The sequence below is a fragment of the Chionomys nivalis genome, chromosome 13 (assembly GCF_950005125.1).
Source record: "Chionomys nivalis chromosome 13, mChiNiv1.1, whole genome shotgun sequence".
Classification (NCBI taxonomy): domain Eukaryota; kingdom Metazoa; phylum Chordata; class Mammalia; order Rodentia; family Cricetidae; genus Chionomys; species Chionomys nivalis.
In genome coordinates this window covers 46,271,254-46,285,616 of record NC_080098.1, presented here as the reverse complement: position 1 = coordinate 46,285,616, position 14,363 = coordinate 46,271,254, and the positions used below count along the sequence as shown (strand labels likewise).

The 14,363-nt window shown below is 37.0% G+C and overlaps 1 protein-coding gene across 1 annotated transcript; it reads right to left on the bottom strand.

The window, feature by feature from the left end:
• Positions 1 to 2,265: 2,265 nt before the first annotated feature.
• LOC130885527 (prolactin-5A1-like) lies at positions 2,266 to 13,545 on the bottom strand. Its single transcript, XM_057787064.1, has 5 exons — positions 13,494 to 13,545; positions 6,390 to 6,556; positions 4,551 to 4,658; positions 3,238 to 3,426; positions 2,266 to 2,451 (listed from the first exon to the last, which is right to left on the bottom strand). The coding sequence occupies exons 1-5, from the start codon at positions 13,543 to 13,545 to the stop codon at positions 2,266 to 2,268; spliced, it is 702 nt and encodes a 233-aa protein (XP_057643047.1).
• Positions 13,546 to 14,363: the final 818 nt, after the last annotated feature.

The window sequence follows — 14,363 nt, the reverse complement described above, 5'->3', positions numbered from 1 at the left end:
GCAGGAATTCAAGCCTAGAAACAAGAACTGAAGCAGAGGTTGTGGAGAAACTGGCTTTTACTCCATGGTCTGCTCAACTTGCCTTCTTGTACAACTCATGGCCACTTGTGTAAGGGTGGCATTGTCCCCAATGTGTGATTGCCACACTCACACCAGTCATTAATGAAGACAATATACAACAGACTTGCCTACAAGCAATCTGATGAAGGCGTTTCCTCACATGAGGTTCTTCTTCCCAGACAACCATAGCTTATATCACATTGGTAGAAAGGACAGAAATAGCAGCAGTAGCAACAACAACATAATAATAAATAACAAAAAAAGCAAATCAGAAACTTTGGCAACATCAGGGGACTGTAGCTACATGGATTTATTTCTAGGCTCCTCTATTTTGTTCCATTGGTCTGTGTCTGTTAATGTGTCAATAACATGCTGTTTTTATTGTTTTGGTTGTGTAATTTCAATAGAAACCAAGTGTCTTAGGGTTTTATTGCTGTGAAGAGACACCACGACTGTGGCAACTTTTATAAAGGAAAACATTTAATTGGAATAGCTTGCAATTTCGGATATTTAGTCCATTATCATCATGGTGGGACATGGTGGTACGCAGGCAGACATGGTACTGGAGAGGATGCTGAGAGTTCTACATATTGATCCACAGGCAGCAGAAGCTACGTCACTAGGCCTAGCTTGAGCATATATGAAGCCTCAAAGCCTGCCCCCACACACTTCTGCCAAGGCCATTGTTAGGATAGTGCCTTTCCCTATGGTATAAGCAATCAAATACATGAACCTATGGGGACCATTCCTATTCAAACCAATCTTTTTATTTTTGTTGTGTCCTAATACAGCTTTGAAAATAGGGTAATACTGGTTTTATAGAACAAGTTTTGTAGTGTTTATTCCCTTTCTGTTTTATGAAGTAATTTGAGAAACATTGGTTTTCATTATTCCTCGAATATCTGGTAGAATAGTGCAAGAATCTATTTTTTCTTAGTGGATAAAATTTTTCTTATTGTTTCTTTGACCAGTTCTTAAGAATAGGTCAGCTGACTGTACAAACCAGTGAATTCCGTAGTGATGTCCTAGCATGCACGAGTCCTTTCAGTTACTTCCACTACTACCAAGGAGAATTCTCTACCCACATATTCGTCTTTTTTTTTTAATTGTTTATTTATCCCATTTCAGAATGATAGTCTCTTTAGGCATACTATTCATAATAGACATTTTCTTTTACTGTGTGTTACTTAATTAATTATAGGTGCCACAGATTTAGAAAAAAAATCTCTGACATTTGAATTCCTTGTGCCTCTGTAGGTAAGGCAACATTCCCTCATGTCTTCTTTAAATAATTTTTTAAAATTGTCTTTTGTGAAATTTGGCTGTGTTGAATGTCAGTGTAGACACTTCTGGGTCTACTCTAACTGGAGTTGTAGCAAACTTTCTATCTCTAAGGTTTTATATTCGACCAAAGCTAAAATGCTTTCAGCTTTCCCATCTACGAGGGGTCAGGCAACAACATTCTTTTTCTTCTTTTTGGAACACAGTGGTGGCTCTGTCACTCTTTTACTTGTCAGACAATTCAATCTGCAGCAATTTATTCTTTTTAGTCTTGCTATTTTAATTGACTAGTTGAATAATTTATATTGATCTCATGGATTCCAATTCTGTGCTCCAAATTTGTACCCTATAGTTAAGCCAATCCAGTAGAAGTTTTCTTTGTTTTTTTCTTTTATATGTGACTTAGAGATAGTAAAGTTTATACTATATGCATTTTTGGGTTATTTTTCTGTGAAAAATTGGTTCATTGTCAAAGCTGGTTTTCATAAAATGCCTGAGATTTCAATGTCCTTGGTAGGATCATAATTTCATTCCTTGATTCTAATAACTTGGTTCACATTAAATTATTGTGATTCTAAGTGAAATTGTGTTATGTCTTATTCCTAAGAAAAACTCATTTTGTGACAAATTTTAATAGTTTTCATTTTTTCTTTTTATTATTAAATGAACAAAACAATTATAAAATATTGATTTTGTTAGATATTGACATTTCTAAAGGTGAGGTAACCTCTCCCCAGAATTCTCCTATTCTGGTTGCTTTGCCGACACTTCCTGCCTGGCTACAGGTCAATCTGTATTTTATTAAACCAATACAAGGAACAAATCATTACAGGGTACAAGACCATTATCCCACAACAAAAGAATCTTTTAAGGATTAGATCATTATGAACTGTCTCAGAAATAAACAAGAAGACTGGAAGCCTTTCATTCATCACGAACAATTTGGTGTCTCAGGATATTGACATAATCAGACACCTTTTGTGTGTCTCTGTTCAGGCATACAAACAAGCTATGTAGACCAAAAAGCTGGGCTCCTCTTTGGGATTGCTGTAGATACGGCTCTCCTGACCAGGAAGTGTAGGTCTCATTTTTCTTAAGTTCATGATGAACCTAATCACAAAATAATAGTCATTCAGTTATTATTTACATTATTAATATTTGTTAGTCCTCGTTATTTTAAATATTGAATAATATTTTGAGGAAAGGTAGGAATGTAAATCTTAAGCCAAAAATATATGTTTCATGTATGTGGACCAGGGAGCTATAAGTCTGTTATTTATCTAAAAACTAGACAGAAGAACCATGCATATATTTTTTGTAGTGTAGTTGATCTCCAGTGAAGTATATCATCACAGGAGTAGACAGAATTGCTGCTTGGCTATTGACACGCTTTTGACCAAAGGACGATGGAGAATCTAGAATCAGTTTTCATGTGAGGAAATTTTCCGTATTTTCAGTGCTACCTCTCATGTGCCATTTGTATTTTATTACTTTTCTTAGGAGACAATTTCCCTTTTCTTTCTTCAACAATATCTATTCTCCATGAATCATGGACATGAAGCCACAAAAATGATGGGGGCCTAAAATACTTTCAGTTTAGGGATGATTTGTGTGAGAAGATGTGCTGAAATGGTTGGGATATTTTACTCTGCCCCCAACTGCTTGGTGAAATCATTAGCATTAATTGAGGTCCCTGTGTTGTGGGGTACTAAAGAAAGTACGTTTGAGAAGTTTGAAGTGCAACATACCTTTTAGTTCCAAGACTGTCTATGCTATTACCTGTCTAAATTTCCCTGTGGCAGATGGAGAATTAGTCTAAAGTTCAGTTTTCATTACAGATGTTATAGTTTTCATGAATAATGAGTGAAAGCAAGAGATTTGAATGAGATGACTCACCTGGCTGAGTATAGTTTTAATGCCCTGCAGATTTTTTGTGAGTCTTTTGATTTGCCTATCAATCAAGGTAACTTTTGATATGGTAGCATATGGAGTTCCATCAAGATCAGCCATATTGTTTTGTACATGATACAGAAGGTTTTTCCAGGCAGCCAGCATCCTGATGGTCACATTCAGAAGGGTCACAGGCTAAGAAAAAAAACCAATCGAACATCACATAAGGGTACCACTGTAGGTTGAATTGCATGTGGTAAGACGACTAGTGTAGTCTTTATATCTTGTGACTTTTTGATAATTAATTGAAGCAATATTGATACAGTGTTTTGGGAATTACATAGCCATGGAGTAGCTCTTGGCATCTCTCTTCATTCACTCTTTCTTATGTTTTACAATTGCTGTTGTGCATAGCAGATATACAGAATAAAGGTTCCAGTAAATCATTAAGACTAGGTTATAGGTGTGCCACGTGGACATATATGATGATAGTTATTTTAAGTCATGAGGGCGTAAGTCATAAATAATCCCACACCAGTTTGGAATTATGATTAATAGGGTGGTATTTATTTAAAGGGGAAAAACCTTACAGATCACCGTCCCAGACAACAGCCCTCTGTGCAATTAGTCTAGTCGCCAGAACCGGAGCAGGAAGTAAAAAAAGCGAGGAGGGAAGTAGCCGCTTTTTTAAAGGGAAAGAGACCACGCCCCAATGGGCTGGTATCTCAGCGGCTATTGGCTGCAGGAGCGGAAGGACCTCCCGCAACAAAATCATGGGCAGGTCATTAGATAAATAGACTTTAGTAAAAACACAGTGGTACTACCTGCCTAGTTATGATAGGCCATATTTGTACCCCATGAAGTATGAATAGGACGTTACTGGGCCCTAGGTAATGGTGTCAGAGAAGAGTGAAGAAATAGACAGAAGAGCAGAAATACAGCAAGGAACATTTCCAAGTCAAAAAGAGTTAATGCCGTGGTCAGTAGCATTCAATGCTTCCCAAAGAAGCACTTTAGTAATTAGAGAAATTGCAACTCTTCTTGCTTTTCTTATGCCTGCATGTGAGAGTAAATTTAACCATGAAACTTCAAATCAATTCAAAGTCTCTTACATAATAATAGGTTCAATACCAATGGTAAGGATGTGATTAAAATAAGAACAATTTTATGAACTATTTATTACTTAAAAGTTGCTCTCAATTTTATTTTGTATATACTTTATCATCTGTGTAGTATGCTCATCCTTTCTTCACATTCCTGAAGGTGTGGTTACCATGACTAAATGGTGCCCGTTTTCAGGTAGCTGGGTGTGGACTCACCTGCATTCTTTGAGCTTTCATTTTGCTGCTTGGGATGGAGTGGGATGCAGTGTGGCAGGTCATGGTGGGCTTGTTCTGGAACTTCTGGCCTGGATCATACTGTGCATCCTGGAAAGGATGAAAAAATCAGTTAGTTGGAGCTTTGGAACGGAGTAAATGAGCTTATGGGCAGAGTGGTGATTATTAATGCATTTTCTGTGTCTGCTAAAAAGAAACGTTTATTTTTTTAGTTTTTGGAGAATTTCAATGACGAGTACTGTATTTGCATAATTTCCACCCCCACAGTCTCCTCCCTACAAATCTTTCTAGATCCTCACTCCCTCTCGACTTTCTGTTCTCTTGGTTATTGCTGTTACACATGTACAGGAACAAATATACATATGTGCTCATAAGTAAGACCTGCTAAGTCATTTTAGTGTTGCTCATATGTACGTGCATTTGTGATTGGACAATGTCTGAAGGGGCTTCTCCTTGAAGAACACTTGTTCCCCATCTGTTTGAGGTCCATTGTTTGCTGGTAATTCTTTCTGTAGGGGTGGGGCCTTGAGAAATTTCCCTTACCCATGCTGGGATATGAAGAGTACATTAAATTTCAAATTAAGAAATTAAAAAAGAGATCCTTTGTATATTTACTTCTTTCTATTGGAGATGTAACCTAATTTAATTTTCACATCTACCCTATTAGCTTCCCATGGCTCACAACTTTACAGCTCTGATTTCTCACTTGCCTAAAAGTTGCTATTTGCAAAGGAAGCACTAAAACACCAAATCTACAAAACACTATATTGTAATGATGATTTTTTCCTAGGGTTACAGTCCAATGCTCAGTACATATGTGTCTTCAATCTCTTGATTCCTTTTGGAGCACACTGACACATTTTTTTAAATTGCACATTATATAATTATATATTTTTCCTATTAGCACTGGAGCTATATACCATGAACATTTTAAATTTAATTAATATTTAAATAGTATATGATCCTATATATTTTTACTACTATGTTTATTATTTAAATTTGGTAATCAGCAAAATTATGAATGTTTTGTGAGTTGTTACAGATGTTAATATGAAAGGTTGCCAGTCAGGAAATGGAGAATGAAAACAATCAAACAGTTATCTCAGAGGACAGTATTAATAAATGTTTATTGTGCACATGGTAGCCTTGTGCTCATACTCATTGACATTGAAGCCCTCATCTATTTTTGCCTCCTGGGTGGACTTAGAGCAGATAAGATCCAGCCTTTAAAGTACATACATCAGGAAGAGAAAGCCTGTTGATGGTTCTAACCCAGCTCTCATTTTATAAACTCATGTTCTCAAATTCTTTAAAGAATGGCTCCCAGATTTGGGGGCTTTGAAAAGCTATTTACTATTACATTATTCTTGCATTGTCTGCCTCCTGACATTGTTTCAGTCATTTTAATTCTTTCCAGTTCAAGGGATTCTTCCATTTTGATTCTCCTTTATTGTATATCTGCAGTATGCTAAGCGAAGAATGCCAGTGGAGACTTTGTAGAACACCCAAAGAATAGAAAATCAGAGCCCCCTCTCAGCCATACCTTTTTTGTCTTCATGCCAAGAGTAGAAATAAAAAAAAAATACATTACAGAAAAATCTTTTAAAAATGCTTTTGAAAGTAGTTTAAAATACTTTCCATTTTCTCCCCAAATTCAGTGATTTTATGAAGCTCTCATCCCCCTCCCCATTTTAGTGACTGCTGCTTTGTTGTGTGTTATTTGAATTTTGGTCCATGTTTTCTCATTTAAACTTCTGTTTATCCCATTTACTGACATTGGGACCTTTTTATGAAAGAGTCTAAAGTACGTGAAGGGCTTACAAATTCATTTAATGTTTCCAAAGAGAGGCGACTGATGGTCTCAGATGTGGTGCTTGTCCTGTTAAACATATAGCGGAGGACCTTCTGGCAGCCACCATCTTTCATGAGACACCTGGGTACAGAAGCCACATTCTCCCACATGAGCAGCGGCAGCAGCAATAGGGCCCCTGCAATAAGGAATGAAATCACAGAGACAATCTTTTCATGTGAAGTCACAAGAGTCACCCTGTGTAGCTAAGCTTTTTATAGTCCCAGTGTCCTCTTTTGAATAGTGTGATATATTTGAGCTGGAATGAGGAAAAGATACATCTTCCACTATGGAAATTTGTCAACAATTGACTCTAGATGACATGATAAGAGAGGTTCTAGGACATCTGCTATGACAATACCCAACTTTAAAATTGTGACAATGATATATGCTGGTGTCATTATCAATGTGCTTTTGATGGACATGGACCTATAAAAGTCAGTAGTTTGTTGTTTTAAGAGGGAAGAAAAATCAACTGCCGCTATAAAAAGGAGCTTTTAACTTCAACGATCCTACAACAGAGTGTTTTCCTATATTGAAGTGTGAGTCTTGGGCTGGGGGTTGTCTTCAAGGTTAAAGTGCTTGCCATGAAAGCATGAAAACAGAAATTTAAATTACCAGATCCATTTGAGTGCCCGAACTGTGTGGTATTCCAGTTTGCCTATAATATTGCCTCCAGGAGTGGGGACTTGTAATACATAGCCCAAGCTTGCTAGCATGACTAGTCACAGTGGTAATCTCTGCATTTTATTGAGAGATACACTACGACTAAGATCGAAGAACTGTGGAGAGTGATTCCCTCTATTGAAACCTTCATTCTTTGTGGCATGCACACACAACAACGAATACCTTCAAATGAACATACTACACATATCCATGAAAATAAAATGATGAAACAAATCGTAAGCGTTCAGGAACTAAATTTTACAGAGACTTTTATAAATGTAGCTTGGAGTATTCAAGATTAAACTAATGAATTACTAAAAGATTTATGTGTTGGAAATATCTACTCTCAAGTAGCCAAATAACTAAATATATCACAAGTTATGCAGTGTATAAGTTAACTAAACAATATATTATATATAAGCTTAAATAGTATTTTTAGAATTCACAGTGCCTTTAATTTTTCAAAGACATGGTGCTCTCTCCTGAGTTTGACACATGATGAACACACACATACACACACACACACACACACACACACACACTCCTACTATTAATCATTAGAGAGAATTACAAGGACTAACTACTTTTTCACATTTCTTAAAATGTATCCCATAATTGTCATTAATTCATTTTCTTGAAAAAATTATCAAGAATGTAAAGGCTAATAGCTAACAACTATAGCACATATTTTTATTTGCAAGTTAATTAGGATTGAGACAAATTCTCAAAGCCCAGTAAGATACACATCTGTGAGCACTGTCTGCTTTAGCTGAGTACTGGAAGATTCATTAGGGTGGCTCAAACCCGGCAATTCATGGTGCCTTGGAACCTGGAAGTGTCAACTGCGTGATTGTGACAAATTAGAGGCCTAGGCACCAGTGGTCCTCATTCCAGCATCAGTTCTCAATTTCAGCAGCACAGCAACTTTTAGATAGATCCTTCCTTGTTCTGGAGCTGTGTGCACATCTCCAATTTCTACACACTAGAAGTCAGTAACACTCTCACCTTTTCTCCTCACTTCAATCAAGAAATCATGCTTTCTACAGTTGTCGTTCAAAGGTTAACATTCTTAAGAAACACTCATCTAAATATTCTGCACAATTTTCTTATGCTGCAAAAATCAGAATGTCGGAAGAACTTCACAAGAGCAAAGAAAGTGTTCTATATGATGCTGGGAAGTGGTGGCGCATGCCTTTAATCCCAGCACTCGAGAGGCAGAGGCAGGTGGATATCTGTGAGTTTGAGGTCAGCCTGGTCTACAAGAGCTAGTTCCAGGACAGGCTCCAAAGCTACAGAGAAACCCTGTCTCGAAAAACCAAAAAAAAAAAAAAAGGTTTCTTTTTTTTTTATTAATTAATTTAATTATTAAAGATTTCTGCCTCTTCCCCGCCACCACCTCCCATTCCCTCCCCCTCCCCCAATCAAGTCTTCCTTCCTCCTCAGCCCAAAGAGTAAGCAGGTTTCTCTGCCCTGTGGGAGGTCCAAGGACCACCCACCTCCATCCAGGTCTATTAAGGTGAGCATCCAAACTACCTGGGCTCCCACAAAGCCATTACATGCAATAGGATCAAGAACCCATTGCCATTGTTCTTCAGTTCTCAGAACATAATGGACAATGAGGACTACTGAGAACTGAAAAAAAAAAGGTTTCTATACGAGTGGCTATGTATACGATTGTAAAATGATGAATTAGGCTTTGAGGAACATAAGTAAGAGTACTTACAGGAATGTGGTTGGATCAAAGACAGCCGCATCTCTGAGAAATCCCACCACAGTCTGAGTGCCAAGTGAAGACGGCTGCCTCACTAGATCCTACGTTCACTTAATTTTTCTACCACCTATATAGTCCATCAGACAACCCCCAAAGCTACGCAGAGATGGTCTGTAAGAGGAAAGAAGATAGGTCTATAACTGTATCTACCTCCTGATGTCTGATGTTTATGTCACAGCCAGAGGAATGTAGTCATTTCCTAACACTCCATTCTATCCCTTGGGCTCTGTCAACTCTGCAAAATTCCTTGAACTATGAAAGGGTTGCATATTTTAAAATTGTTTTATGACCACCAGGAAACCATATCACAGTAACAGTCTTACTCTCAGCACTTTAATTAATATGAATCTTTGCCACCAACCACTAAACATTATAGAGTTTATCTTTGCTCTGTAGGCTGATAACAGCTATTTATTTTGAGAAGAGTGGTAGGTACACCAAATCTACTTACCAAAAGAACAATAAAAGTCTTACTGCTGAACCTAGGGCTAACCCAGTCACAGATTTTTGGCTTGGCTAACAATATGAAATATTGCTTCCCTATACCAAGGAAGGTTGAATTATGGCACAAGGTTGTTGGTTGTAACTATACCTATTGTGCTTTGGACTGGTAGTTACATCTTGCCTGCTTTTGCAATTGTGTGAACAAGAGGCTGATCATTTTATTTATTGGCACTTCACCCTAGTGTCCAATGTACTATACTTAGCACTATCAAGTTTGCTACATTAGCATTTATAAATCATGTCTAGCCCACATTCTCTATATTCCGAAACCAGAGCAGAGGATATCAACATCCATCAATAGATTCTTAACATTTGGCTCATGTAGACCTGTTGGCAGTGCATGTATTCTGTGGACAGCCTCATGAACCTCCCTGATAAAACTATTCGGAAAATGACCACTCTGTCACTGAAATTTTTAATGACGTTATGTCTTTTACATATAATTTCACAGCAAGAACAGCATCTGCTTACACATTCTTAATTATCAACACTCACTGTTCTGGTTAGTTTTCCAAATATGTAAGAAGTAACAGTTTATTGTTGTGCAGTGCAAACTTTTACAGAGGGCCACCTGATCTCTGAAGGTTTATTGTTGCCTTCGCCAAGAATCTGAAGTTCTTACTAGGATCTAGCATCCAAGAGGAATAGGAGAGAAGAGGGTAAAACAACAGAAAGGATGTCTGTAAAGTAATAAGGAATCACATGATTAACCATTTACCTAACCAAAAAAACCTATAGTACATGTAAATTGATTTATAAATATACATATACAGTTTATTTAAATTTCCTCTCTGGGCTGATAATTCTCCCTCCAAGTGCCAGAGGCCAACTAACAAAAATCAATTTTCCTTAAAGGTGCCATAATGGAACCCAATATTGTGTATGTTAATTCAATTTTTATTTTCTTTTTTCAAAACAATCTTTTTAAAATTTTACATACTAACCCCAGTTTCCCCTCTCTCTCCTCCTTCTGCTTCCCCACCTTTCCCCACCCCACCCCCCATCTATTTCTCAGAGAAGGTGAGGCCTTTCATGGGGAGTCAACAAAGTCTGTCACATCACACTGAGGCAGAACTAAGGCCCTCCCCATTTCTAGGCTGAACAAGGTATCCCTGCATAGGAAATGGCTCTGAAAAGCCAATTCACGCACTAGGGATACATACTAGTCCCATTGCTGGTGGCCCACAAACTGCCCAAACTGAGAAGCTTCTGTAAAGCAAAGGGCATAGTCAGCAAGACAAAATAGTAGCCTACAGAATGGGAAAAAAATCTTCACTAACCCCACATCTAAAAGATGGCTAATCTCCAAAGTATGCAAAGAACTCAAGAAACTAGACATTAAAATATCAAATAATCCAATTATAAATTGTGTATAGATCTAAACAGAGAATTCTTCACAAAGGAATTTCAAATGGTTGGAAGACACTTAAGCAGATGTTCAATATTCTTAGCTATCCGTGAAATGCAAAGCAGAACAATTCTGAGATGAGATCTTAACATGTGTCAGAATAGCTAAGCACTGATGACATCAAAAACACTGATGACAGCTTATCTTGGAGAGGATGTGGAGTAAGGGGAACAGTCCTCTATTGCTCTTGGGAGAGACAACTTGTACATCTGAATTGGAAATCAGTAATTTAATTTTTAAGTAAAATTATAACTAAAAAGAAATACACTTTAGAGTGGGAAGAAGCAGTTGAAACAAGAAAGTCATTAAAGAAAGACCTTAATATTGCAAAGCACCCATAGGCTTTTGGTTCTGTCAGATTTCTTTTGCATTATGTTACATGGGGTTTTACATAAGATTTTATTCATTTAAAGTGTCATTAGTAACTAAATTTCCACTCAGCATATCACTATTACAATGATCCATAAAGCACTTTGTACTCTATAGAATGTATCTGTACTTAGATCAATGATGGATTTTAATTAGCCAAAGCCAGGGTTTTCATGCCTTCCTTACTGACATATGTTGAATCATTTCTTACTTAAGAATTTCATACATGAGTGATATTTACATGATATTTACATAATCCCTTTTATCTTCCTTCAATTTTTTTCATGTTCTTTCCATTTCTTCTCAAATTTATGCCCTCCAAGTCTTTAGTTATGGTGGGACTCAATGTCAAAGTGCAATTCATGTTTCTTGTTGGGTCAAAATTGGCCCAATTAAATTAAATGTAAAATCATTCCTTTTCTCTCAATTACCAATGAAGCTATATACTTTGACCTAACTACATTCATCAAAAATTCATAACATAATTATGTTGGTTGTTAAGAGTTAAAAATATTTGGTATAATTAAATGGTACTCTTATATTGGTTGCAGCCAACAGTTGTCTGATTAGACTTGTAGCCCACTCAACAGGTGGGAAACCATGCCCAGTGTTAGAAATGTATCTAACTACCAGGGACTAGTGAGGTCATGGATTTTAGAAGAGAATCTACTACCACCACTTTGATAGACCAGGTTAATTTGTAACTCCTAAGAACATTCTAAACATTATCCTTATATCCACAGAGCTATAATTTTGATCAAAGAAGCATAGTCTTCTAAGCATAGGTGTCTATATTTGTCAATCTCCTGATTCCTGTTTTTCCATGCTACAATTTATAACATTATAGTTTTTCTTTGACTACATAATCTATACATTTTAAACATATAAAGTTAATAAAATTTTTAGAATGTAACTGTGTTAATTTTAACATTAGGGGGAAAACCTCAGCATAATTTTTAGGGGACACTACACAAAGGAAATTTAAAGCACAGTAAAAATGTATCAATGTGCCCATATCATTCAACACTTAATTTAAAAAAATACATTTTCCTTGTGGTATGATTGAGCATCCTTTGGGTATATACCCAAAAACAGTAATGCTGGGCCTTGAGGTAAGTTGTTTCCTAATTTTCTGAGAAATTGCCATACTGATTTCTAAAGCAGCTGTACCAGTGTTCAGTACCCCCAGCAATAGAGGAGTGTTCCCTTTACCCCAAATCCTCTCCAGCATAATCTATCATTAATGTTTTTGATCTTGGCCATTCTGACAGGTGTAAGATGAAATCTCAAAGTTGTTTTGATTTGCATTTTCCTGGCAGCTAAGGATGTTGAACATTTCTGTAAGTGTCTTTCAGCCATTTTAGATTTGTCTGTTGAGAGTTCTCTGTTCATGTCTGTATTCTGTTTTTTAAATAGGATTATTTGTTCCTTTGATGACAAGTTTCTTGAGTTCTTTGTTTATTTTGGTGTGCTCAACTATGTTCATATCAGCATTATTTGTAATAGCCAGAACCTGGAGACAACCTAAATGGCCCTCAACTGAAGAATGGATAAGGAAAATGTGGTATATTTACCCAATGGAGTACTACATAGCAGGAAAAATAATGACATTTTTAAATTTGCAGGCAAATATATGAATCCAGAAAACATCATATTGAGTAAGGTAACCCAGAAAGACAAATATAATATGTATTCACTTATCAATTGCTTTCAGACATAAAATAAAGAAAAAACAGCCTACAATTCACAAACCCCAGAGAATCTAGACAACAAAAAGGACCCTACGAAAGACATACATGGATCTAATCTACATGGGAAGTAGAAAAAGATAAGATTTGAGTAAGTTGGGATCATGGGGATCATGGGAGAGGGGAGAATGGGAGGAGAGAGGAAGGGGCAGCAAAAACTATATAACTCAAAAAAACAATAAAGAAAGAAAAAATGTATTTTCTTAAGTATATATTATTTAATATATCTAGAACTTCAAGTTAACAGTCAAAAATTGTAAAAGCTTAATGGACTACTTAGGATAGTGAAAAGTTCTATGATGCCCAGCCAACGATGGGGCCTAAAGGAAAGTGTAGTGATTAAAGATGAGAATAGAAATAATTTTTATTACAAATACTGTGACTCTGTGTTCACATTCATTGACACACTGTATTTCTTGCTTATTGTGGCCCCGGAGGCTTATAGCATGCAATATACAACCTATAAACTACATTTGCTGGGAAGAGTAGACTTGCTTACAATTCTGAACTAGGAATGCTTGGTTGTAAAACCATGGACCTAGAACCTAATTTTCAGCTTCTGATCTCAAGTTCTTAAATATGGACCCCAGATTTGGGATTTTTGTAAAACTGTCATCATCATCATCATCATCATCATCATCATCATCATTGATTACTGTCATTGTTACCCTTTACTGCTACTGTTTTTTCATTTTAATTATTTTCTTTTTTAAATAATTTTTTATTTTCTTTCTTTTTTTTAAAAAATGTATCCTTTTTAAATTTTACATACCAATCCAAGTTCCTACTCCCTCCTCTCCTCCCATTTCCTCCACCTTCCCAGCCCACCATCCACCATCCACTCCTCAGAGAGGGCAGACACATTGCTTTAGGGAAAGTCCAAAGCCCTCCTTACTATATCTAGGCCCAGCAAAGTATCAATCCAAAGAGAAAGGGTTCAAAAAAAGCCAGTACAAGCAGTAGGGATATATCCTGGTGCCACTGCCAATGGCCCCACAGTCTGCCCCAGCCATACATCTGTCACCCACATTCACCAACTGGTTTTTGCCCTGTCTGGTTGGAGTTGGTGAGCTCACATTAGCTCGTGTAAACTGTTTCAGTGGATGTCACCATTATGGTCTTGACTTCTTTTCTAATATTCTCACTCGTCCCACTCTTCAACTGGACATTGGGAAGTCAGTCCAGTGCTCAGCTGAGGACCTCTGCCTCTGTTTCCATCAGTTGCTGGATGAAGGTTCTATGGTGATATTTAAGGTATTCGTCAATCTGACTATAGGGCAAGGCCAATTTGGGCACCCTGTCCTGTATTGCTTAGGGTCTCAGCTGGGATCATCCTTGTGGATTCCTGGGAACTTCCCTAGTGCCAGGTTTCTAGCTAACCCCGTAATGGCTCCCTCAAGCAAAATATCTCTTTTCTTTCTCTCATCTCTGTCCTTTCTCTATCTTGACTATCCTGTTCCCTCAAGCTCTCCTCTCCATT

Excerpts from the sequence above, each read along its gene's own strand:
- LOC130885527 (XM_057787064.1), bottom strand. The coding sequence starts at position 13,545 with ATGACAGTAATCAATGATGATGATGATGATGATGATGATGATGATGAT. Across the intron at positions 6,557-13,493 it reads TGATGATGATGATGATGACA|GGGCCCTATTGCTGCTGCCG; the intron begins GTTTTACAAAAA and ends TCCTTATTGCAG. Across the intron at positions 2,452-3,237 it reads TTAAAACTATACTCAGCCAG|GTTCATCATGAACTTAAGAA; the intron begins GTGAGTCATCTC and ends TTTTGTGATTAG.